Source organism: Gouania willdenowi, chromosome 1, assembly GCF_900634775.1.
Source record: "Gouania willdenowi chromosome 1, fGouWil2.1, whole genome shotgun sequence".
NCBI classification, from domain to species: domain Eukaryota; kingdom Metazoa; phylum Chordata; class Actinopteri; order Blenniiformes; family Gobiesocidae; genus Gouania; species Gouania willdenowi.
In genome coordinates, this window is record NC_041044.1 from 42,085,862 (window position 1) to 42,108,606 (window position 22,745).

At 37.2% G+C, this 22,745-nt stretch overlaps 1 protein-coding gene across 1 annotated transcript; it reads left to right on the forward strand.

Moving 5' to 3' along the window:
- Positions 1-56: 56 nt before the first annotated feature.
- On the forward strand, positions 57-21,355 carry tmc5 (transmembrane channel like 5). Its single transcript, XM_028465966.1, has 21 exons — positions 57-197; positions 536-655; positions 2,491-2,681; positions 2,763-2,834; positions 4,936-5,043; positions 5,173-5,275; positions 12,419-12,500; positions 12,599-12,859; positions 13,192-13,334; positions 13,408-13,552; positions 14,526-14,678; positions 14,903-15,069; positions 17,270-17,345; positions 17,428-17,525; positions 17,615-17,710; positions 17,813-17,888; positions 18,239-18,372; positions 19,354-19,527; positions 19,601-19,679; positions 19,775-19,864; positions 19,962-21,355. Exons 2-21 carry the CDS (start codon positions 582-584, stop codon positions 20,493-20,495), a joined length of 2,856 nt encoding a protein of 951 aa, XP_028321767.1. The 5' UTR covers positions 57-197; positions 536-581; the 3' UTR covers positions 20,496-21,355.
- The last annotated feature ends 1,390 nt before the right edge of the window (positions 21,356-22,745 follow it).

Sequence of the window (22,745 nt, forward strand, 5' to 3'; positions counted from 1 at the left end):
TTCGTTTGCTTCCTTATAAATAAAGACAAAGTGGACTTTTACCTTTATGACCTCTGGACATAAACTTCCTGGTGGATCAGGATCCAAACCACAGATATATTTCCTTTCACACATGACCTTCATCAAAAATGCTTGGGAAACTTTAATTTCATATTTTCACATTTCCATCAGGAACTTCTTCACGTTCATAAAACCAGGTGAGTGGATTTTAACAAGGGACATTATTTCCTCTTTATCTATATTGTATTGCGTGTTGTAAGCTTTATATTTGGCTGATTTGTGGCCAAACTTTAAAGATGGAAAGAAACAAGAGTCAGCAAATGAATATATAATGAATGAGTGATGATAGGACACACACAGATTAGATTACACACACTTTCTTTCAATAATGTAGCCGTCGGTGCACGAGAAGCCTTTTCTGCTTGTTGGAGTTTGAATGAAGTTGCCTTCACTATGACAAGCAAACACTTATTTTAATCATGATTTAATATTATGAAGGAGAAACTCTTAAAGAGTTCTGACTGATTTTCCACAGAGGAATCGTTATTCTAAATCAAAAAGGTTGAAAACCGAGGACTCTGATGACAAGTTACAGCAGTGGAGGATTTTTTAACCCAGCCTACCATGACAGCGAGACCTTGGAAATCGATAGAAGGTTTGTTTATTAACTTTCTGTCTGTTCTAATATCAATACAATGCATCAACATGTGTGAAAGGACTGTTGTTGCATTGTCGGATGCTCAGAAATGAAAGAATGAAAATCCATAACAGTGTATATAGCTGATCTTGATCCATATAAATATGATTTAAAATATGTAACAGAATCATTTTATAATGCACTGTTTTTATGTTTAAATCCATCTTTATGTCAGTCATTGTCTCGCCATTTTACTCACAATCTAAACATTGGTGAAAAGTTTGGGGCGTCGATTTTAAAGTTGTGCTTGTTAAAATAAACAGCAACTTTTTTGTGACAATTAGCAACAGACCACCTTTACAGCATTTTTTAAAAATTTTATTTAATTTTTTTTATTCAGTTTATTTCCGACATGGTTACATTCACTTTTTTTTTTTTTTTTTTTTGTACATGCCGAAAAAGGAGACGAGAGAAGCAGTTTGCTTCTCTGGGTCCCGTCCCCTGTTTTACCATCGCAAATTTACATGGGTTTACATGTCTCTCTGGTCAAACATTCTTGAGTTGTTCTGAACAGTCCTTTTTTGCGTATTCTCATCTGTAGTCAGTGTTGTCTTGTTTTTATTCCTCCGTCTCTATCGTTGTTCGTGTTGGCCTTGTTCCCTGCCAGACGTTGTTAGCATTCCTCCAGTTCAAGAATAGTTCCTCTTTCGAAGTTGTTTGGAAGTTTTTTTATATTAATTTATGGAATTTGCAATATTCACTTTTCTTGTAAAAAAAATATAAAGTCAATGTTAAATGTAAATGTAAATTTCAATGTTAAATCTAAATGTCACAGGTGAAACTAAATATTTAAATATTCACTTTTCTCGCAAAAACAATGTCAATGGTAAATCTAAATGTCAACGGGAAAACGAAATATTTAGATATTAACTTTTCTCGTAAAAATATAATGTCAATGTTAAATCTAAATGAAGAATGTTAAATCTAAATGAAGAATGTTAAATCTAAATGAAGAATGTTAAATCTAAATCTTAAATGATAAATCTAAATGTTGAGTGTAACTACATTTTTACATTTACTTTTCTTGTACAAATATAATGTCAATGTTAAATCCAAATGTTACATTTAAATATAAATGTTAAATCCAAATGTTACATTTAAATATAAATGTTAAATCTAAATCTTAAACATGAAATCTAAATCCTAATGTTAAATGTTAAATCTAAATGTCACGGTTGAAACTAAATATAGAGCCAACATGCAAATTCACTGGAAGTACCAAAATAAAAGCTCATTGACAAAGTATAGTTAGTAAAAGTCTAGAAAATTTAAATATTCAAACTTTCAGGCATTCATACATACTTTTTCTAAATCTGCTTATCCCGTTCAGGGTCAAAGGTAACGGCGAATTGAGCAGCACCTGAACAAATTTAAAGCAGCGGTCTCAGATGTTTACCTGCTGTGAAATAAATACCTGAATCTGATGGTGATTTAATATAGAACTCTGCAGAAAGTCTCCTCATCAGCCCTTTACTGAGTCTGATTTCAAGGCTGTTATTAGTAATTAATAATTCTATTGACTGCAGCTCAAAGCAACACTAAACTCTGCATAAAGTTTGCCACGTAAATCATTTTAAACCTTTTAGGTCAGAATCAATGTTGTTAATGTCATTCAACAGCTGTTTAAATCAAATCATTTTGAAGAATTGTCATTGCAATGTGTTGACTTTAATACAATACTGCCAGTAATAAAAATCTGTTTGCCTACAGGTAACACACTAAACATACAAACTTAATGAAAAGTGCTCCATCTTCCACCTGACATACTGTCTCTCTCTCCTGTGGGCGTTCAGGTCTCCCATTAAAACCCGTCACAATAATCCCTACGATAGGGTAGACCCAGCATGGCAGCCAGATGTGACCAGGAGCACAGGGGGGGAACATCTGGATCACTGGCAGGAGGAAAACAGCTGGAGGGGAGGAGGAAACTTCCCCATGAGCGTCTTCTCCACAGCCTCCAATCCATCATGGCAGCACAACCACAGTGAGTGGAAGGACTTCAACTTAATATGTGACGTTAAAACTATGATCTCACCTGATTTGTTCTCATCTGTTTAAAAATCAGGTGCCGCTACATTTCAACCAGACTGTCAGTACGATGGATTTCCAACTGCTCGGTTTCCTTCCTCATTTTCAGGTGATCAAATGTTAAGACCAATAGAAAAATGTGCCTTCAGACATTTTCTTTCAAAGTCACAAAAAGATCCTATCTAGAGTAAAAATTATAATTTCTCACACAAGAGAGTAAAACGCACACCTGCGTAGCTACGAGACGGTGTCGCAAAAACAGCCATAAAGCAAAAATGATTACTCTCGTTCTGACACAGTTTCATTTTACATAGTTTTGTAGTTGATCGCAAACAGTTTGAGATACACTTTTATTGTATATTAGTTTTAAAAATAATATATATATATATATATATATATATATATATATATCCATAAACTAATGGACCACTCGGGGTCGCTCAAGGACCACCAGTGGTCCGCAGACCACACTTTTAGAAAGGCTAATTAACGTAAAGCAAAGTTTATGTGCAAAGAAATTATGTTTTGTGATTTATTTATTTATTTTTTTCCGCTCTCGTTCTTACTGAAGGGTGATTAAACAGTTATTTATAGACCCACACTCTGAGCCATACTTTGAATCTGATCATCTCCAAGTGTTGATTATTCTGCTGCTGATTGAAACCTTAACTCTCTCTGATCATTTCTCTCTTCTTTTTAAGTAGAGACAGCAACATCTGTTCAACACACCACTGTGTTACATAAATGTCAACATAGAAGTACATAAATGATGCATATGGCCATAAACCATTGCAAAGATGGCCATGACGAGATCAACTCTAAGTGTGGAGGTGGATGTTGGATTTAATGTCACAGATGATTATTATATTCATATATTACTATCAAAACTAAAAGAAAATCTAGCTAGACAGAAAATACCATAGAGGAAGACTGAGTTAGCGCAGAAATAATAATTTGAAATTGTAGAAAAGTTGAGTCTGAGTCTGTATAACGCATTATTGAATTTACACAAAGTGAGGCAGCAATACTTTTACAAAATTATTGATAAAAAAAAAACATCAAAAACTCTTGAATTACTGTCAACAGCATTGAAATGCGTTGCTATGCCATTAAATTTGCCGTACCTTGCCTCGCCATTTGTAGCACTTTGTTTAACAAAGTAATATTAACAGCTAGGCTGTGTTACTCTGTTATACACTACAAACGCAATAAGTATATGCTATTAGTATGATTAGGAATTAGGATGATGAGCGTTTTAGCATTTTTAACACTGAACACCCTCATCAAAGGTGGCCAGCTACAGGGTGATCAAGCCTCAGCTTGCATCCCATAACTGTTGATTAGGACGGTGAGTGTTTCCACTGAAGTATACTTCCACATTTCCCAAGAAGCATTTGGAACCTACGACGACAAAAACCTGACTCACACTGACGCCAAATATCTCTGTTGATTCTCGTCCAAGTTCTGAAAACATTTGAAGTGAGAAAGTGACCAAGTAGAATATCAACATGTGCTCATTTGATCCATAAAACTCACAAATACACATTTCATGCTGACATTTTGGAGATTTTCAGAGACCCTCCATTGTGCTACTGACCAAACTTCCTGTTAACTTCAAAACAAGAGCCCTATTTACAAAACCACTAACAAAAAAAAAAAAACTAATGGAAGACAAGAAGAGATGCTTCTGTTTTGAAAACGGGATGTTTGACTTTTAGCTTGAAGCTGGTCCCAGGACCATTTTACATTCCACTTGCAATGCATCATGGGACGGTTGAGTATAGAGTGCTTACCGTGCATACTTAAAAAATGTCCCCATATAGTATACATCCGGGTATTTCTCGCATACTCAATCTTTTCATACTAGCTAATATGAATGCAATATATCGTCATTTTGACGTCAGACTTAGTATGAGTGGTACGTTAGTATGTGATTTTAAACGTAGCCTAACAGTTTGAGTCTGACTTTAAGCTAAATTTGTTATTTTTATTAGCAGGACAATTATCATTTTTTATTATCACTGTATTGATACTGTAAACATAAGTAATGTTAAGGTGGTATGGAGGTCTAACCAGGGGATATGAGACTATATGACTAGTGAACTTTAAAATGTCAACTGTTCATTTCTATTAGTAAATCCGATGACCACACATTTTTTACATAGTTTCTGAGTTTGGATAAAACTTGCATCCACTGTGTGTTCGTTCAGGAAACATGACAACGAGGTTGAGAGGAATGACAATGAGGAGGTTTCCTAACACTGATCCGACCCACGCGACCTTCACCGAGGACGCCATCAGGAATGAGATGGAAAATGGTACGAGCCAATAGTGGGTGTCAGATGAGCCACTGGATCCTCACTGTGTGACACATGATGCCTATTCTGGATACTGCCTCTTTAAAAAGACAACTGACTGTATTTCTCTGCTCTTGTCATGTTTGACAGAGGAACAAAACATGGTGAGGGAACTTGTTGCTTTGTCGACACGGGAGCGAATCCGAGCGATCCTCAACCTCCCGATGAGTTTTGAAGAAAAGAAACACATCAGGTTAGTATGATGACGTCAGAAACTGATCTGGGTCTGTAGTTAACCATTACACCCTGCCAGTAACTATAAAAATGGCTGAAGGTTTGCAGATAAGGATCTTTAGTTTCACAATCGAGGTGCCTTGCCTTATATAGCACTTTATAACCACTGAAGTAGTCCCAAAGTGCCTCACAATATCAGCACATTCACACACCAGTCGAGGCACTATTCAACCTTTAGGAGCAACTTTGGCTTCAGTGTGTCAGGCTGCTTCCAAGTAGTCCCTCCTATCTCCTTTCCTATCTGATTAAAAACTCCCTTTTGATCTGGGCTCATCTGTTAAAACCAGAAACTCAGAAACCTTGGGGTTGTGTTTGATCAGTCCATGACGACACTGTCGTCTACTGACTAAAAACTGTTTTTACCACCTGAGAAATATCTCTAAAGTGAGGCATCTTTTATCAAAATCAGATCTGGAACTGGTCATACACGCATTTATATCATCACGTATTGATTATTGTAATTCTCTTTTCACTTGTTTTAATAAGTCGACCCTAAACAGACTTCAGATCGTTCAGAACGCTGCTGCCAGACTTTTAACTGGTGCTTCTAGAACATCCCACATCACCCCCATTCTTGCTACTCTGCACTAGCTTCCAGTTAAGTTTCGAATAGATACAAAATATTAGTTCTCACGTTTTGAGCGTTACATGGTCAGGCCCCTAAACATATCTCAGACTTGTTGTTCTCCTACTCATCAGGGCGATGTCTTCGGTCTTCAGGTCAGGGTCTCCTAAAGACCCCAAAAACTAAATTTAAAACCAGAGGAGACCTGGCGTTCCAGGCTGTGGCTCCCAGACTCTGGAATAACCTGCACCAGTCTCTCAGGGAGCTCAACTGTGTGGTCACTTTTAAAAAACTGTTGAAGACTACACTTTACAGAAAAGCTTTTAGTTAACTGGATTTTATATTTTTATTATCCTTTAATGTTGCTGCTCTTATGATGTTTATGCCCCCATGTTTTATTATTCTATTATGATGTTTCATTTGTATTTTTACCACAACTCTGTACAGGACTTTGTGATTTTATCTGCAAAAAGCTCTTCATTAATAAATTACTTACTTACTTACCCACTTTTAAACCCATGGATGACGTCACAGGGTTAAAACTGATATCAGGAGTTTCTGAGAAATCTATATTTATATATGATTCTTTTGAAATGCGAAAAAATACCTAACTAGTCTTTTACTATGTTCTACTGCTGGTGGTCATTCATATACGTTCATGTATATAAGTCCCTCCTTCGTCCTATAGACCCTTATACAAATGGAAACGATGACCGAGTGCGCCCAGCCAATAGGCTTCCACTTCTTGTTTTTGAGACTGTCAATCAAAGTGAATGTAGAACTGTGCACGGAAACAAGGCCGAGCGTCACAACAGCAAACAGGTAAATATGATTTTGGCTCTTATCTGACTCATAGACATATATCAATGCAACCTGATGAGACCTTGTTATGTTCCATGCAGAAAAGTAGAGGCGTGGCTTCTGGTTGAATGGGAGAGGCAGGGGGAGGAAGTGAGGCTGTTTAGGGCGGGACATCGAGACGTTTCTCAGAAACTCCAGATAGAAGCTTTAAGGAAATGTGTTAGGAGACTTTCTAAAGCAGTTAGGGAAACAGGAAATGATCGATACGTCACCACGTGAATCTTAAATTCATTTAGAAATGTATTCAGTCTAATCGCAAATACCTTCTCCAGAATTTTAGAGAACTGTGGAAGTAATGATATTGGTCTATAATTAGAAAATTCAGATTTATTTCCTTTTTTAAAGAGTGGAATAACTTTGGCTTTTTTCATGTGGTCTGGAAATATCCCTGAAGTAAATGACAAATTACAGATCTAGGTAAAAGGCTCAATAATTACATCTATAATTTGCTTTATCAATACTATATTCATATCAGTATAATCATTTGATTTTTTTTGTTGGCATACTTCTGGACATTTGTCAATATGTCACTCGCTTGTACACTTTCAAGAAAAATACTGTTAACATTATCTGGTACTGTTTCATCATTGATGTTTCCATCTGAAATTTGTTGTGACAAAGTAGGACCAATATTTACAAAATAATTATTGAATTCATTTACAATTTCAGTTTTATTGTAAATGTCAACATTATTCTTTGTTAGATAATTAGGAAATTTTGTTTTTATCTTGCCTTTTTGCATGACAGTATTTAATACGCTCCATGTGTCTTTTGTACTATTTTTATTTTTGTCTAACAATTTAGTATAGTAATCCTTTTTTTTGCCTTCTTATGATTCCAACTAATTTGTTTTTATATGTTTTCTACCAAACTTCATCATCTTTGGTTCTTGTTCTTAGAAACAGTCTATACAAATAGTTTTTTTTCTTGCAGGCATTTTTCAGTCCATTTGTCATCCATGGATTGTTAACAGCATTTTTCTTGGTATGAGCGCTCGTTTTGGATATTTTACAATTTTTATCATATAGATTAATTAATGTTGTCATGAAAGCCTCATAGACTGTATTAACATTATCTGTGTACACCCTATCCCAGTTTCTTCAGATCTTCTCTGAAGGCCTCTATAGTCTTACTAGATTTATGTCGTAAGAATGTTGTAATTTCATCTTGTACAATGTCATAACAGGTTTTCTCATAAATTATAAATATAGGGAGATGATCACTCACGTCTGTCATAAAGATACCACTGATTAATTTACCACGTACATTTGTAAATATATTGTCAATGATAGTTGCACTATGAGTGGTCACCCTTGTTGGTTTAGTTATCATTGGGTATAGGTCTGTACTTTTCATGTCATTCTTAAATTCATTTGATGCTGAAGGGTTTCCCAGATCTATATTGAAGTCACCACACAAAATGAATGATTTGTTATTAATTTTTTCAAACATCTCAAGGATTTTGTCTGTAAATAATTCAACACAAGGCCCTGGTGCTCTATACACACAACAGATCAACATATTTTTACCACTATTATTTGTTATTTCTACAGTAAGCATTTCCATCAAATTTTCCACAGCAATTGTTTTTTGTTCAATAATTTTACATTTTAGATGAGAATCAATGTAGAGGGCTACACCCCCTCCCTTTTTACTTACTCTGTTGACATAAAACATGTTGTATCCTTCAATCTGAACGTCATTGATATCAGAGTCCTTCAACCAGCTTTCAGTTATAGCAATCACTGATTTCTGTTTCATTTATTTCATTTTTATTCATTTAAAATCATTTTGAATGGAAAAATCTCCCAACATTTCAACATGGGCATCAGTGACGGTGAAGAGGAACCTCCACTTATGAACACTTGGGAAATGGATCAGTAACCAGTGGTCCTCTTTCTGAATCTCCTTTGGGCTGAAGCCTCTGCTGTGTTCTTAGAGAAAAAAAAAGAATATTTATGGTTAGTGGTTCAGTTAGTTTTCAATTAATTTGCATGTGACAAAATACCTTAAATGACCATGAGAGGGTGTGAGGATATCTTAATGCATAATAATAATAATAATAATAATAATAATAATAATAATAATAATAATAATAATAATAATAATAATAATAATAATAATAATAATAAATGTAGATCATTGACAAAATGTAATGACATTATAAATTCTTTCTTACCTCATTGGTGACATGCCATCCATAATTCATGTTCATGGTGATAGGCTGGGTGTATTTTTCATGGGGCGTTAAGCGGGCCCTCTCCATCATATTGTAATGGGTAGCTGGTGGGGCTGGTGCTTTGGGGTCTGCTGTCCTCCAGTCTGTGCTGGTTTTGGGGGCCCGCCCCATGACGGGGCGTGGGTGATCGGCGGTGGTCTTCCTTGGGGGAGGACTATGCTGGCGGCACATGGGAAAATTGCTCGAAAAACTGGTAACATCAGTGACCCGCCTTCCAAATTTCCTTTGAACTGAAGCCTCTGCTGTGTTCTGAGAGAAGAAAAATAAATGTTTTAGGCTTAGTGGTTCAGGAAGTTTTCAATTAATTTGCTTGTGACAAAACACCTTAAATGGCCATGAGAGGGTGATTTCAGGATATTTTAATGCATAACAATAATAATAATAAATGTAAATCATTGACAAAATGTACATTTTAAATTCTGTCTTACCTCCTTGTTGACATGCCATCCAATGTTCATGCTATCGGTGATAGGCTCGCTGTATTTTTCACGGGGTGTTAAGAGGGCCCTCTCCATCACCGTGTAGTAGGTAGCTGGAAAGCAGAGACAAAAAAGTTGATATTTCTGAACCATTAAGTTTGTACATTGAGATATTTTATTGTGAATATAACTTACTCCCTAATTTGGTCACTTCATTTTGGGTTTCCTGAGATCGCATTGTTAATACAATAGAGATTCACCTTAAGCCTGTACTGTGTCCTAAGGTTATCAGTGGTATGAGCTGACTGAGATAAAAGCCAAGAAGAACTCTTGCAGCTTCTAAATATCACATCAAAGAACATGACATCACGAGACGCTACTGATGATGTCATTGAGAGGTAGAATTTTACTGAGGGTTTCCATGGATACGTCTCCGCTGCGCCACAGCACCGATCCAGTTTTTCACCGCTGTCCGCCGTTTGAATCCACACCGGTTGCGTTTTGAGTGTGCCGCGGTGCACTTCGGTTGGACGACTGTGACGTCATGAGTCAGAGCAGTTCTCACAATATCTATATCTATACTATAATTCAAGGGAGGTCTGTGTGGATGTGTGTGTGTGTGTGTGTGTGCGTGTGTGTGTGTGCGTGTGTGTGTGTGCGTGTGTGGAGCAAATATCTCCCCGACGCGTTGCGAGTTCAACCTGAAACTCGGTCAACAGCTTCCAAATACTCCGAGTGTGTGTATCTGTTATTTTGGAGTAATTTTGTCATTTTAAAATGTTTATTCTAATTTTATTTCACTTCTGGACGGCCCCGAAATGAAACCTATTCAACTTTTGACCTCAGGGTGTGAGGGGGCGCTAACGCACCACCTATATCTATTTCACTGCACAGCTCACCTCCGGTGGTGCACGAGCTCCCGTGGACTTCTTTTTTCTCTTTTGAGGAAAAATACTTTTTAACTGTTCTTTATTTGGTGATGACATTTCGAAACTTTTATTTTCATGTTAGTTAGAACGTTCGCTATTTAGACCGTACAGACCTCACCCGGAAGTTATTGACGGCAATGGCTGCTGTGTTGAAAGCTGTGTCACGACACCCGTCCATTGGGTGGTAGTGACTGTAGTGTTGAGTCAGATCAGTAAACGGTGATACATAGTGAAGCCCGCCTGATGATTACTGCAGCTTCACTCACGACACACCTGCCACTACACCTAACTACTGAAAATAGATAAGTTTAGTGAAAGTTAGACAGGCATATATTAAAATGATAATAATATTAAAATGAGTTAAAGAAAACAACACATTTATCATGCGCATGTCTCATAGAATTAAACCAGGGAAATTGCACACGCTATTTTACTTTGCACCTGCAAATCTACCCCTTTATTATGCGAAAGGCCATCACGTTGTTTTGACAGTCTGACGCACTTCCACTAGGTGACGTAATAATCCGACGGCGGCGAAGGTTAGTGACGTCTGCCGTGGTGAAAAAACTACAAATTTCCGAGAATGGACTAAAAGCACATTTATAACACTTTCCCATGAGCCTCTAACCACTGATATAATCAATGTAAATCAAAAGAAAAGTATAAAAACATGTATAAAGATCAAACAAGGTTCTTTTTTATTCTTATTATTAAAGAACACTTTCAAAATAACGTGCATGAGAATAAGACATGGTGTGGCTAACCTGGATAAATAAAATAAAAATAAATGTCAAGGATGTCAATTCGATGAGGTAAGAGCTTGTGTCGATACATCCAATGTGTCGGAGCATCCAATAAAACATTTTCCAATAAGAGATCAATTTCTATCGTTAGGAATCTCTGAAAGCAAGAAATGCGTACAGTATGGTATATAAAGTCTATAAATTGTTCTAGGTGGAATGTCAAAAACTTGCATCTATGTATTTAAAACAAACTGTCTAATGAACAGATTACATTGATTATGCATAAATTGTGCATAAACATCAAAGAAAACATTAAAAAAAAGCTTAATGAAATTATGAGAGGAAATAGTGTTTGTGTCAGTGCAGACATTCTACAGGGGCCTCGTTTATTAACGCTGCGTGTGTAAAACAGAAAGCGTACGCCACTTATAAGCAACGTTTGAGACTTATAAAAAAAACCTGGCGAGATAACGTGCAAACCTTATACTGACACCCAGGGTGACGTGCATGACACCGGTGTTTATGTCCGTACTGAGATGTACCCGAGCTGGATTAGCCATTTTAAAAAATGCTTAAAACATCACATCAGTCGATCATCGATAAAAAAATTAAAAAAACTCAATAAATTATCGTCATGATCAGATTTATATGAATACAACAGCTTATTATTGTAAAGTCACATTAGGTTAACTGTTATAATTATTGCGGTGTATATTATAATCATGTTTTTTTTTTGGAAAAAATATGACCCTACACCATAAAGAACATTAAGCTACGTATCTATCCTTTCTTTGTGGCGTTGGACCCTCTCCTGCCTGTATATTAAGCAGTTGTAGATTTTTCCCCAAGAATAGGAGCCATTCAGCACTCGTCAAATAATATTAGCTTTGAAATTTAATTTTCAATCTCAGCACAGTGGAAGGAGCAAAACTAGAAAAAATTCATTTTCCGCACATGCTCATTATTGATTTCAGTACGAGGTAAACTGAGACCGTGACACCGACTCTGCTGTGAATAGGCTTATACTCAACCAACCGGTGGAAAAAAGGTACTACAGGTTGGCCGGGCTGGCAATATTTGTTAATGTATATATCATCTAAAAAAAAAAAAAAAATCACATGTGGCATGACAGCTAAGGACATGTTTTTTAACAATCAAATTTTGATTTTAGATATTTCAGACATATTTAAAAGTTGAAAATTCACAACAATTCTACACAAGACCCCTTTAAGGGTCAATTAAAAACAGGACCAATTAAAATGGTTTATTGCGTACTGCACGAAATGCAGATTTATCCAAAGTGTAGGAAGATAACGTTTTAATGGATTTTTCCTGTCTTCACATAGAAATGCAGTCCTGGCATTCCAGTCCTCGAAGAAATCTCGTCATTTCACGTATTTTGCCGATTTCTCAGAAAATGTTTCCCTGGTGAGCGTTTCTTCACTCAAAAACCTTAAAGATTTCCCAATGGTAAACTGTATATATGATGAAGGCACTGTGCTGGTATGTGGAATGTGTTCTGTCAGTTTTCACGAAGGTGTGGTTACGTTGGAAAGTCGGCCAGGAGAACCCTGCAGCTGTGGCAAGGCACCATGAAGGAGATCGGTGGTAAATTCGGCTCCAGCGTTCTCACCTATTTCCTCTTCCTCAAGTGGCTCCTCATCTTCAACATCTTCTCCTTCCTCGTCAACTTTGGCTTCATCACCATCCCTCAGCTGGTTTATGAACCTTCACCAAATATTCCTCTTAACGTGCACTTCAGAGGACTGGAGATAATAACCGGAGCTGTAAGTTAAACATTGTATAAGTCTAGAACACAAGTCAAACTCAAGGCCCGGGGACCAAATCCGGCCTTTTAGAGCAGGGGTGTCTCAGTTTAGTTCAGGGGCCAAATAAGGAGCAGTTTGATCCTAGTTTGCACTTCCACATATACCTAGAATACAAATGATGTAAGAAACTGACAATAATATAAATAAGTCACAGAAACTAAATGTTTATTTTTTCTCAGATTCTGCCCTATGCTCCTTTAAGATAAACTGCTCCTGAACTAGAGTTGACACTCCTGGTATAGAAGGTGAGAACTATTGACACTAAACTCTATGGATGCTGCTTTCTGCAGGGTTACTTTAACAACACCGTCATGTACTATGGTGGATACAGCAATGAGACTCTTGTTGGTCTGGTAGACTACAACATGCAGCTGGCCTATTTCTTCACCATTACTGTCTATATGGTGCTATGTGGGATTGCTCTTATTTTCAGGTCAGTCCTAATTGATTTCAGTTCCTGAACCTGAGTCAGTCCTGGTCAAAGGTTTTTTTCTTTTCCTGTGCAGCATGGCCAAGTCATTCAAGAAGAACTACGTCCTAGCAGACTCCGCTACTAGCAGTGCATGGCAGCTTCTGTGCAGCTGGGATTTTAGCGTCACCAATGAGAGAGCAGTGAGGAAGCGTAAGAGCAACCTCCGCATCCAGCTCAAGGTGAGTCCGACTGTCAAAATAAAAGTAGAATGAGAGCACTGACCTCCGCCAAGCACCAAATATCCTCTTTGTCAGATATTAGCATCAGATATTATGGAACCATGATCAATCATGCTTTAGAGCAACAATTCTTAACTGGTGGGTTGGGACCCAAGAGTGGGTCATGGACCTGTTCTGGGTGGGTCGCGGACAGCTGGTCAGAAATAAATAAATACCTAATGTCTCTCATATCTTTTATTTTGAAAGAAACTTTTTTTTACATGCATGCTGTGAAATGCATGTTGCAAAGGAAAATATATAGATACAGACACCACCGGTGTCACCGCCCTTTGACAGGCCCACTCAACATTTTCTTGAATCTACCTTTATCATGCATAAATATAAAAAAAATGTGTCCTTCAAAAATCTAATATAAAAAAATCTAATATACCACCTTAACGTCATTACAACAATGAGAAACATCTCCTCCTAGAAATTCAAACTAAAACAAAAAACTCAAGACTTACAAAACAGTAAATAATCTTTAAATATACACTTCAATAAATAACCTTTTCAATTAAATCCACCAGTATTTGGTCATTTTTAATCTCTTTACCTCTTCCTTGTGTGTGACGATTTTGTCAAAACAAAGCGGCATCTTTAATGATTCTGTCACGTGTGAGTAAAATTACCGTAATGAACCATATTGGCTTTAAAGAGCAACTACTTAGCTTTCTCAGATAGAGTAAATATTAGTTTTTAATTAACGTATTCCCCACGGTGCCCGGACAATTTAATTAATTCGTACAAGACATGAAACGAGGACATGTCCAGGTAAAACTGGTCACCCCAGCAAAACATATGACAGTGTCCTTTGTTTTGGGTCATGTTGTACCGAATGCAAGGAAGTTAACAACTCTGCTTTAAAAAGTTATTCAATTTCTAAGTGCACTAGGTTTAATTCTGTGGTAATGCTGTGTTTGTTTGTTTTCAGGAGTCTTTATCAGAAAAGGCCCAACAGGAGCTGCTAACACTGCCTGAACAGCTGAAACACTTTGGGGTCCACGTGGGTTCCTGGCTCCTCTCCACTAGTCTGGCTGTTGGCTGTGGAGCCAGCATCTATTTCCTTTGCGAGTATGAACAGAAGGTACACATGTTAGGATGGAGTGAGACTTGTATTATATTTCAAAGAATTATTAACGACCCTGTACAGCATCAAGTTAATCTGTCACTGTAAACTTGGCGCTCCTTTAGAACCTTATCGAGCTTTGTCGTAAATAGGTTTAGTCACTTACCAGAAACGCAGGGTGTGAATCGTGTTGTCTTTTCTCATTGAACATGACGTTATTATGACTTCTGTTATCTTTATAGCACACAGCAGACACTGGCAGCTGGTCTTTGCTGCAGGAGGCTGAGACACTCCTGGTGCCTTTCGTTGTGTCTCTGATCAACCTGGTCGTTCCATTCTTCTATTCATTCTTTAACGAGTTCGAACACTACACCAACCAGAGAAACCAGATCTACGCTTTGGTTATCAGGTTAGCAAACAGAGATTTGTAAAAGTGGCATTTCTAGGCTTAAGTCAAACCCTTTATATAGTAAACATGAGTATAATTGATAAATCAAGCAAGTGATCATTACATTTTCAAGTTTAAGTTAAAAAACAATGTTTCCATCTAAGGCAACAGAGTTTGTAGTGACCCATTGAGTTCTGTTATTAACACTAATGTAATACCGATACTAGGATAGGGAGGGGCTTCTATACGACACTAAAAGTGGTAACTATTAACACGCCGATGCCATTTACAGCTTTAAAAACTTCTTCAAATGCATGTGTTTTTCTTTCTCCCGACTCTCACTGCTGCTCTGACTCCTGATCATAGAAACGATTACGTGTTCAGTGCATGCCAAGGCAAGCTGTTGCTATTGGCCAGTAGTTGCCCCTCTGAACCAATCGCAGGGCCGAGTTCTCATGTTGCAGAAAAACAAACTAACGTCCCTACTAATGAGACAAAAGGTCAACAATTTCGAGGACCTGATTTTCGGTGAAAAACAGGCGATATCTTTTTTAAACATTGCAGTTACGGCCCCCTCTAGGATGTTAACCCAAAGGCTTGAGGGGCAGCAACATACAGTAAATGATGCCACAACAGAAATAACGGTTTCCAAAGTATTTATTTATATAAAGTGATTAAAAGTAGCAACGTAACAAAACAAAAGGGACTGGAGATCCTCGCCAAACTAAACAAAAGTAGGGAGGACACTGGGCCAACCCTATACAGGGCCATAGCACCCACCGTTCACCCTCTTAACTAGTGTTTCCCAACCAAGGGTACGCATACTTCTAGTCTCAGTCTCTCACTCTCAGTCATTTCACAAGTCCGTCAATGAAATGGTACGTGTGTGAAATGACTTGTTTTTCTAAGTTTAAAAGGGACATATTCAAAGAAGCTCCTTTTGTGGTAAATGTCATAAACGTTATATATAACACAGGCAGGTTAATTAGTTGTTTTGTATTTATTTATATTATTTATTCCTATTTTTTTCTGACTTCAACTTTATTATTTTTCTTTAATAACAATATAATCATAATATTTTAGTATTAATAATACAGTATTAAAAATACAAACATTTACTATAATATTATTTCTTATATTTCTCATTTTTATTGCCATGAAGGCAACAAAATGTTATGTTTAATTTTAGTTAAAGAAGAAGATAATGCCTGGATATTAACTGTTCAATTGAAGAAGATGAAATAAAATGACTTGCGTTGAATATTCAGTTGTGTTATGTTCTACTTTTGGAGAATTTTTAACGCGTATGAGTGAGGGGGTACTCATGGTATGACAAAAAGGCTCATGGGGTACACAAGACAAGAAAGGTTGGTAACCACTGCTCTAAACTACAAAAAGTAAAAAGACTAAACCTACTTAAAGACGAAAACAAGAACTCTCCCCACATGTCTGCTGCAGAGCAGATGTTGTGCCCCCTCTCTTGTGGTTCTCTCAGCCCTTTATAAGCTCCTCCTCCTATCTCTCCACCTGATTACTGATGTGAATCAGGTGAGTAAGGTGAGAGAGGGAGGAAGGGCAGGCTGAGAGGCCGGGAGACATGAGCCGGTACACTATCGCTGATAGTCTATCACCGTGGTTCCCAAGCGTTTTGTGCCCAAGGTACACCAAAGGACAAGTACAAATCTGAAGGCACATCTATTGTGCAAAATAGCCTTTATAACATGTGTTATCACTCATATCATGTACAATATCTGTAAATGTGCGTAATTATTTACTAATGCCAAATAAAATGTGACAAAGTCAACTATATTATTCATGAAATATTTATTTATGAAATATTAAAAAAAAAAAAAAAACAAGGTATAGAGTTTGCCTCTGTATTAGGAAATGAGAGCATACAAAGCAGTAAATTAAAAAATAATTGTTTTTGTGTAGTTGTATTTTTCAATAATGTGTGGTTATCACAAAATCCCACGGCACACCGTTTAGGAACCACTGCTCTATCGGTATTGGGGCAAAAGGAGGAGGAACCATGCCAGATTACATGTAAAAATAGTACATGGTCCAATCTGTTTAAATAAATAGGATTTATCTACAACTTTAATTACCACCTTTACCAAATCAACCATATTCAACCATCGCTGCCATGCAAGGCACTAATCTACTGTTTGAGGATACTTAGGATAAGTATGCTAACATGTCTGTCTTTCCTCTTCCACAGAAATGTCTTCCTTAAGATGGTTATACTGGGTGTTTTATGCTATTACTGGATGAATGTGGTGGCTGAGGTTTTTTCGGTAGGTTTGAAATAACACTCAACCACATTCTTAATCTAGAATAGAGATAATAGAATAATCCAGAATCTGGGTTTCCCGTCAGTGTTGGGAGTCCATGGTTGGACAGGCTTTGTACCGTCTGGTCATCGTGGATTTCCTTTTCCTGATGTTGGGATGCTTCTTTGGAGAATTTCTAAGGAGGTGAGTTTCATTGTTTGGCTTTTTTTCTTCTTCACAGAACCTGAAATTAGAAAAGCTCTTGATTAAAGAAGTAATCCTTGTGCTAACAGTGTGATCGGGACGCGACTCATATCTCGTCTGGGGGTTCCAGAGTTTGACGTTGGCAGAAACGTCCTTGAAATAATCTATGCTCAAACCCTGGGCTGGTAAATACGACGCATTTCAACTGTACTCAGCAAAACTAATCAACCAAGTTTAATCATGTTGTCATGCTAGCTCCAAGTTTGATGTTTACTTTTCCTTTGAAGGATCGGAATTTACTTCTCTCCTCTTCTACCTGCCATTCAGATTCTTAAGTTCTTCATTTTGTTTTACTTAAAGAAGGTAAGTGGAAATGCTCATTTCTTTCTCTTTCAGCAGCACTTTAAGTTAATTAAGATACTTTGGGTTTTTTTCTGCTATAAATAAAGATTTTAGCTTTAGTAGCTGCTCAGGCTAAACTGTACTATTATGAAAAGTAAGAAGTACCTCAAAATTATTTGTAATTTTGAGGGAGGTCGAGTGTTGCTACATGTTTAATGAACACCTGAGGGAGCTCTGGTACTTTTCTAAGCCATGCTGTGTTTTTATATAGAATACATGTACTGACATGGACATTCAGGTGGTAAATGTGTATTTTTTAATAATAGTATGTATGGGACTATTAATGCTCCTCTGTTTTCACTCCTCATCAGGTCAGCCTGATTCAGAACTGCCAGCCCCCGCGCCGTTCAGGCAGAGCAGCTCAGATGAAAACTATTTTTATTTTCCTCCTCTGGTTCCCTTTCTTCGTGGGAGCCCTGTCCATGGTTGCGTATACCGCTTGGAGGTAAGACGACCCCTAGTTAGCCGTTTCACAGCAGCACATTTTTTCTAAAGGCTAAAATGAACTAAAACAACAATTCTTTAATTATTTTTTTCAACATATTTTGATATCGTACTGCCTACGATTTCACCAAAAGGTTCAAAGAAAAACAAAACAAAATGGTGGGTGCTTTTTAAAGAGAAACTAAACCCCTGCTTTCTCCTGACCTGCCACTAGGAGGGACATTTAAAATAAATGATTATGGGTGGGGCTCCTGGAACAGTTAAGACACACCCACTCTATACTATAAAATGTCCAATGAATAATCTATGCTATGCTATCTTAGCTAATCAGTGTTCATTAAACCTCTCTACTCACTCTTCTTTCAATCCAACATACTCACCACAGATTGTAGAGCCCACAGGTGCTAGTTTTTATAAAAGGGCGGAGCTAACAGTGCTTGTTCGTGAAGCGAGATGGTCCCAAAATGTCACATGATCTTGTTCTCAGTCAATAGTAAAAATCAATTGTAATAGTATGAACTCTGATATTTTTTCAACTAAATTTGCCAAATTGAAATAATAATAACTAAAATGTTGAGAGTTGGACCAGGATCAATCAACATCACTACTTCATACCCAAACTGTATGTATGGCTACAGATTATTATTCCTCTAGTAAAGCAGGTCAGAGCTCACGTCACCGTTGAGTTGAAAAACTTTGCCCCATCCCGGCTCTACTGACTCTAACCTTTAACTATTTAACTCACTTTTACATATTTGCTACATCGACATCATACGGTGGGCCTAAAAACACAACAAAACTAAAGACAAAAAGGGCATAGAAATACAAACGCCACAACACAACACGGAATAAGTCCGATAAACACCAACAACGAAAGTAAAAATCCACAAAGAAATACAATCAAATCAATAACATGTTGTCTTCTTTATCATTTCCCCAAACAATCCCTTTAGTTTATTTTTGATCTTGTTCTTTTATCCAGACTCCCTCCTTCTGAGCAATGTGGTCCTTTTCGGGGACTCAACACCACCTTTGGTGTGATTGAAGTATGGATGGATGACCTGGTTGACATTCCTGGTTCTCACTGGGTCATCTGGATCTACCAAAAAGTCATCAGGAGCGAAGTTTTTTACTTTCTCATCACTATGATTATTCTGTAAGTGGAATTCACACTATGTGGGATGTGATTAATGAAACATGAAATGAATGTCTATTCTTTTTTTCCACAGAGTTGTCATTTACATCTTCTGGCAAGTTACTCAAGGACGCAAACGGCTTATTGGTCTACTGAGACAACAGATAGTTAATGTGAGTTTTAATAGTTTGTAAGTATGTGTGTGACAATCTTGTTTTATTACATTTTGGAAGATTAAGACTTTCCTTTGTTTAAAATATTCCACCAGGAGGGAAAAGACAAGTCCTTCTTATTGGAGAAGCTGCAGAACCTCCAGAAATCAAGAAAGCCAACTTCCAAACCCAATAAGCAAAAAGGGGTATATTAAGAATAGATATGTTATCATTAGCTTCAGTTTCCACCCAACAGTTGGCCATCTAGAGTAATGTACTGTATATTTTCTCCTGTTCTTTTAGCACTCAAAGGAACGTCCAGGTGAACCTCCAACAGGATCGCACTCCAACGCCATGGTCCAAGCTTTATTAGCTCGTCAGCAGCTGCAAGACGAAATGGATCAGTCTGTTCCTTCTGATACCTCCAACTCTGGAGCTCTGATGCAAGCCATGCTGGCCCGTCAGAGAGCATTGAGCCAGAATGGAGATGTGTACCACAGGCCAGAGGAAAGGGTCTCTTCCTTTCAAACCGCACAGACAACAAGGAACCAAGAGAACCAAGAGAGTGATGGACATTACAGGATGGTGTCTCCAACCAATGCCGTTACGCTTGCCATGCAAGCAAGACAAAGAGCAGAGGGGACTAGAGAGGATGATACCGATTACCTGCCTTCCTCTGTCTCGAGCGTTATGAGGCAGGTGATGCAAGCCAGGCAGCGAGCAGAGGAGGAGCTTAATTCTCCATCTCAAAACACAGCTCCATCAGGCTCCAGTGCTCTCATTCAGGCGATGTGGGCTCGACAACAGGCCCAGAATGAATATGACGATGGTTACTGAACCAAAGCTCAGGTGGTAGAGGGGTCGTCTTCTGATCTAGAGGTTGGGGGTTCGATCCCAGGATTATACCTGTCTATAGCTGCGTTTCCATTCCCTTTGGAAATGCACAAAATCTAAATAGCGCAAAAAAAACTGGTAATGGAAACACTTCAATTTAAAAAAAACTTAAATAACGCAAAAAAAAGGCTTTCGTGAGGAGGTATTTCAGACGTTTCGATATTGAAATGAGTCGCCAAAGCTCCATGGAAAAACTTCTCCACAAATACGAGAAAACATGGCGCGGTACGTGTAAACAAAAGAGAAGACCGAGACGTTTCTTAGCGTTACACTTTAAAATTATTACTGCTACATTAGACGTGAAACAACAAAGGAATATGGAGTGTTAGAAGGAGGTTCTGAGCATCCGTCTTTCTGCAGCGAAGTCTCGCGGGATGAGATTTCACAAGAGTTACGAGGAAAACAAGACCAAAACAAGACCAAAGCGCAAATATACTTTGTCGACATTTAGAAACATTGCTTTTATTTTACAAAACTCTGTAATAGAAACCTTACGTGTCACTGAACCCTAAGTTGAACCCTAAATTGCTCTCATTGGTCGACGAGCACCTTGCATAGCAGCTTTGTCCCATTGGTGTGTGAATGTGAATGAGTAGATAGTAGGACTACCTTGGTGGTTATAAAGCGTTATATATCCCGTATCCCAGAATGCAACAACCTTCACCTTGCACAGGAAGGATATTCCATTTAGTAAATAAGGATACTTTTTCTATTTGTAAATGTTGTTGTTGCTTTTAAATGTCAGTAAACATGTATATAACTTTTTAAAAAATATATATATACTGTATAAAGCCTTGTCCTGAGCCATTTGTGATGTAATTTGTGTTAATATGCAAAGTAATTTACTTCATAACCATGGTAGATTAAACACCAGGCATGGATGAGCAGATGGTGGCCCAGAGGCCATATTCAGGCCTCGGTCTAATTTTGTGCAGCCCCCAAAACAAATACACAAAAAAACTAAAAATATATACAAAAACAAACAAAATGACTGAACCTACAAAGAAGATTACTAAAAAAATACACAAAAATAATGTCAATACAAAAATATACTAACTTAGAACAAAAATACATAAAACGACCTAAAAAAAATGCATAAAAACAAACAAAATTTCTCCAAAAGACAAACAAGACATCTAGAAAAATACACATAAATGTGTAAACACATAATAACTTTAATAATCAGTATGTTTCTCAAAAACAATGAAAACACACATTTTGACAACTGCGATGTATTACGTGAGGAAATGTCTATTTTCATCTTCTACTGACTGTTTATGATGATCCCATAATGCTACCAAACCAGTGCCATAAACCACTTTTAGAAGAGAAATCATGTCGACAGTTGTTTTTTTTGGTGCCTCTTTAGATGCAGTGCAAATACTGACAAAATCATTAGGGACCGTTAAAAAAAAAGATGACTATTCTCACAGCCATATTGTATTACAAACTGTCAAATTATAGACAAATTGAATATAGTATTTAGGCACATTAGTAATAAAAACAAAGTATATTGGCTTTATACACAAAACCGTCATCAGTCTTAGATATGAAGGCTTTTAACATCCTCGACACGTTGCATTGTGGAACCAAACAGACAATGAAAAGGTTTTTGTTCGTCTCCTTTTTTTGGGTATAGGGTTTCCTAACCCTCGCCCTATGGGGTGCCGATTGTAAAGTTGCGCATGCTAAAATCAACAGCAACTTTTTTCAACATTTAGCAACAAACCACGTTTAAAAAACGTTGCTGATTTTTTTTTTTTTTTTTTTATGTTACTTTTGACCAGAGTTACAGCAATATTTGAAATTTGTGATATTTCTTTCTCGGAAAAGTATAACATCAATGTGAAATTTAAATTTTAAATCTAAATCTAAATGTTAAATCTAAATATTAAACTTAAAAGGTAAATGTTTGAATCTATTTTATCACTTTTTCTTGCCATAATTTGGCTACTTTTAATGCATTTTTTTTTTTCTGTGTGTAATTTTAGATGAAACCACAGTGGGGTGCCCAAATCTGGTCCTTAAGGGCCCCCCATCCTGCATGTTTTAGATGCTCCCCTGGTCTGTCACTGCTGATTATAAAGGGAGGCTTGTTTTCAGGCTTTCTGATGACACCATCATTAGATTTAGATGCAAAAGCAGGAAAACATTTTTTAAAAAAAGGCTCCCCGGGAATGGACTTCACCTTTT

Bases quoted from the DNA above. Each gene is read 5' to 3' on its own strand.
- tmc5 (XM_028465966.1), top strand. From the start codon at position 582: ATGACAAGTTACAGCAGTGGAGGATTTTTTAACCCAGCCTACCATGAC. The intron at 5,044-5,172 runs GTACGAGCCAAT...CATGTTTGACAG, and splicing joins CAGGAATGAGATGGAAAATG to AGGAACAAAACATGGTGAGG. The intron at 17,346-17,427 runs GTAGGTTTGAAA...GTTTCCCGTCAG, and splicing joins TGGTGGCTGAGGTTTTTTCG to TGTTGGGAGTCCATGGTTGG.